General features: G+C 55.6%; 1 protein-coding gene across 1 annotated transcript; it reads left to right on the top strand.

The window, feature by feature from the left end:
* Positions 1-223: 223 nt before the first annotated feature.
* BHLHE40 (basic helix-loop-helix family member e40) lies at positions 224-3,698 on the top strand. The gene is made up of 5 exons (XM_050904811.1): positions 224-372; positions 493-562; positions 814-921; positions 1,653-1,776; positions 2,808-3,698. Exons 1-5 carry the CDS (start codon positions 293-295, stop codon positions 3,665-3,667), a joined length of 1,242 nt encoding a protein of 413 aa, XP_050760768.1. The 5' UTR covers positions 224-292; the 3' UTR covers positions 3,668-3,698.
* The last annotated feature ends 599 nt before the right edge of the window (positions 3,699-4,297 follow it).

Raw genomic sequence — 4,297 nt, 5'->3', positions numbered from 1 at the left:
CGTTGCGCGGCGGCGGCGGCGCTGCCGACACGTGAGGCTCATGTGACGGTGGAGGGAACGGGGAGGGAACGGGGGGGGGGGGGCCCCGGCGCGCCCGCCCCGGCGGCCGCCAGACGTGCCGGCAGTCACAGGGTAGCGCACGTCGCTCCCGTCCACCCACTCGCCCGCATTTAACCCGGCCCGCCGCCGCCCGCCGCTCCTCAGCCCGCGCGGCGCGGACGCGGCATGAGCAGCCCGCCCTGAGAGCCGCCCGCCCCGCTCCGCTCCGCGCAGCCCTCCGCACCCCACCGCCATGGAGCGGATCCCCAGCGCGCAGCCCCCGCCCGTCTGCCTGGGCAAGCTGCCCGCCCTGGAGAGCGGCGACGTGCCGGGGTAAGCGGCGGCGGACGGCGGCGGCGGCGGCGGACGGCGGCGGGCTCGGGGGAGGAGTGGCCCCGCCGCGGCCCCCGGGGGACAGGGATAATTTCGGTGCTTTCGTTTCGCCCGTTGCAGGCTGGACTTCGCGCACATGTACCAAGTTTACAAGCCCAGGAGGGGGTTAAAGAGGAGCGAGGACAATAAGGTAAATTGGAGGTGGGGAAGGGGGGGGGGGGAGCTGCGCGGCAAGCCCGCCCTGGGAATAGAAAGTTTTCCCGGCGGAGGCTGCCTGCCGGCTGCTCCCTGCGTGGGGCTGGGCCGGGGGAGCGGGCGTGGGGCCGCGGGAGCTCCGCCGTTATTCGGGGACAGGCGCAGACGAAGCGGGGAGCGATGGCCGTGCAGGGCGCGCTGCCCCCGCCGCCGCGGAGCGCTGACCCGCTCCCGCTGGCTTTGCAGGAGACCTACAAGTTGCCTCACAGGCTGATCGAGAAGAAGAGGCGCGACAGGATTAACGAGTGCATCGCCCAGCTGAAGGACCTGCTGCCCGAGCACCTCAAGCTGACGGTAGGTGGGAGCGGCGGGGTGGCCCCCCCCCCCCGGGGGACCCGCCGCTGCCGGCGGGGCTGGACGGAGCCGGCGCCTTCGAGCAAAGGCGCCCGCGACAGCGGTTCCTCCGCGGCCGAGTCTTTGCCTGCCGTTTCAGGGGGGATTTGGGGTTTTTTTTGTGTGTGTGTGTGTGGTTGGGTTTTTTTGTTGGTTTTTTTTTTTTTCTTTTTAATTTTTTTTCCCCCTTGTGTGCCGTGCCCCACGGTGGCCGCACGCCCGAGGCAGGCTGTAAACGCATCCCAAACTTTCCCGGGAGCGGAGTCCTCGAATGGCTTCATGAGCTGCGGGGTTCCTGCGGGAGCTGCCCGCGGGGCTCGCCCCCCCCCCCCAGCCTCCCCCCCCCGGCCAAGGGGAGCCCCCGGCCGGATTCCCCTGGGCTAAGGTCACGATGCCAGCAAGGGCAGCAGAACAGACAAGTAAAATACTTCTCTTTGAGCTACGCGGCTGGTCCAAAAATACCCGTAAGATTCTCTGACGGCCTTTTCTGGAGCCTGCTTTTTAACTTTATTTTCTTGGAATATTGTCGTTTATAGTCCTGTACTGTTCAGGAGCAAGGCTCTGCCTGTAAGCCTGTTCTCCAAACTGCATCGGTCCTTCCTCTGTTAGTCGGAAAACGCTGGCAGCCCCGTCAGGCTCCTGCGTGCGTGGCCGACCCCACGGCAGATGCCAACCGGTCCCTTTGCTTTCAGACTCTAGGTCACTTGGAGAAGGCTGTGGTTCTCGAGCTCACCTTGAAGCATGTGAAAGCACTAACCAATCTCATTGAGCAGCAGCAGCAGAAAATAATTGCTTTGCAGAGTGGTTTACAAGCGGGTGAGTATTCAAATCGTATCGTGTGAGAACCTGCGTGCGCTTGATGGACTTTCTCTCGGAGTCTTTGAAATGCAGTTGTGACACTTCGTGCCTGAGAAGGGAGGAGGCAGGAGTTCTTGCCTTTAATCGCCGTCATTTTCTCTCGCTTTGCTTATGAGCTGTTGCAAAAAAAGATGCATTTCTCAATGTGGTCAATGTAGAGTGCCCTGTGGAGTTGTTTTGAAATTAAATTGGATTTTAAGTAGTTTCATTTAAAGCCCAGGTTTGCTGTGAAGTTCTCTCCAAAGCCATTCGAATCTTTCCATTCGTGTTCGTGAGCTTTGGATCAAACCCAGTTTTGTTTGTTTGGGTGGTTCTTTTCTGAAAATACGCATAAATGTGCTTTTTACACACACCTTTTTTAGGTCTCTATAAACGAGCTAGCCTGCGTTCTGCAGGCGAAGAGGGGACCCGGTGTATCAGCTTATCATGCTTTAGATGTACTTCCTCCTTCTGTTTCCACATGTGGCACTCACGTGAATCTGATAAAGTAAAATTGAGTTTTTCTGAAGAGCCTTCCACTGCTCTGACAGCCACAGGGAGTGCAATAGAGCTTTAAGCTGAAGCAAAATCGCCCGAGGTTGGCGGACCTGCTGGCGGGTAGACGTGCTCCAGGAGCTCTCTGCCTGGAGGTGAAGGGCGAGGTGCGCTCTGCCTTCCCCGAGGGGTTTCCCAGAGAAGGCACCAGCTTCACTCACCCCTTTTGCTCCGTACTTCAGCACCTGTTGAAGGTGGCGTATACAGTAAATGCAGAACTAAATAACAAGTTTAAAGTTATGACGTAAAAGTGGACAGACGGATGTTCAAATAAAACCGTACGCTTATGCAGAAATTGGGGGAATGTATGCAAAGTTCAGGTTGACCATCAAGTTCACCTCTCTAGCTGTGCTGTAACCGAAGTTTAGCATCGCCTCCAGTCTGCCTCAAAGATGGTAATGGAACTATTTAGCACGTTGTTAATTTTTAATTTCTTTCTGTTAATGTTTCCTCAGGTGACCTGTCATCAAGAAACCTCGATTCCAGCCAGGAAATGTTTCGATCCGGTTTCCAGATGTGTGCCAAGGAAATGCTGCAATACCTGGCAAAGCACGAGAATGGCAAGGACCTGAAGTCGTCCCAGCTGGTCAGCCATCTGCACCGAATGGCCTCCGAGGTGCTCCAGGGCGGAGCCGGCCGCAAGTCCGGAGACATCCCTCCTAAAATGGTGGACTTGAAAGAGAAACCCGTCTCCTTGACCAAAGCGGCGGAGGGACACGGGAAAAACTGCGTGCCTGTGATCCAGAGGACATTTGCTCACTCCAGCGGGGAGCAGAGCGGCAGCGACACAGACACGGACAGCGGGTACGGGGGAGAGCTGGAGAAAAGTGACTCCAAATCCGAACAGCAGTATTTCAAAAAGGATACCGAACTCAAGTACGCTGTGCAGGAGAGAATAAGCTCTATTAAGCAAGAGACTGAGGACCCGCCAGCCAAAAGGAGCAGGCTGGAGTCGCCGGAGGACGAGGGCCCTTTTGGCAGCGACATGATGGGCTCTTCCAGCAGCTTCCTGGGCCCCCACGCTCACCAGCCTCCCTTGTGCCTGCCTTTCTATTTGATCCCACCATCCGCAACAGCCTATCTGCCCATGCTGGAGAAGTGCTGGTACCCGGCGTCCGTACCTGTCTTGTACCCCAGCCTCCCAGCCTCTGCCGCAGCACTTACGGGGTTCATGAACCCTGATAAAATCTCCCCGCCTCTGCTGATGCCCCAGAGACTCCCTTCTCCCGTACCGGCCCATTCCCCTATCGACTCCTCGGCTCTGCTTCAAGCTTTGAAGCAGATTCCTCCTTTGAACTTGGAAACCAAAGACTAAGCGCAGTGTGACTTTTTTTTTCTTTTTTTTTTTTTTTTTTTCTTTTTTTTTTTTTTTTTAGTTTGAGACTGTTTCACTTTTATATATTGGCTGGACTGAGGTGTGGGTATAAGGTTCACTGCGCGTAGGAAGCTAAATCCCCTTTTCTCTGACTTGTCAGGTAGCTTGGAGAAGGATGAAGGATGTGCCCCGGTTAGCAATTCAGAACTACTTTGAAAAGAAAAAAAAAAAAAAAAAGTTTTGTGCTTCACCCCTTACCTTCTTCCCTCTCCGCATCTACAGAACAACAGTTGACTCGGTCAGCTGCGACTATATTGCAAAGCTGTGAAAAAATACTCCATTAGGCAGGCTTGGTTTTAGGGTCTGTGAATATAAAAATACGGTACTTCTCATAAAGGCTTTTAAGGCAAGGGCCCCACTGCGGTAGTTTGAGCCGAACTGATTCGGTGCCCCATCAGTCGCCAGTGTCCGAGTGACCGGTGCGGCGGTGGTGGCAATGCCACCGAAAGCGTAGGAGGAGCAGAGCAGCGGTCACTGCTTGGTCATGCACAGTCAGGTAGACTTAAGACGGGTTTCTCTCCACACCTTTGCTGATATATATATATATATATATTTTTTAAGAAATAAAAG

Source organism: Gymnogyps californianus, chromosome 13 (genome assembly GCF_018139145.2).
Source record: "Gymnogyps californianus isolate 813 chromosome 13, ASM1813914v2, whole genome shotgun sequence".
In the NCBI taxonomy this organism is placed as follows: domain Eukaryota; kingdom Metazoa; phylum Chordata; class Aves; order Accipitriformes; family Cathartidae; genus Gymnogyps; species Gymnogyps californianus.
This window is presented reverse-complemented; position numbering and strand designations above follow the sequence as displayed.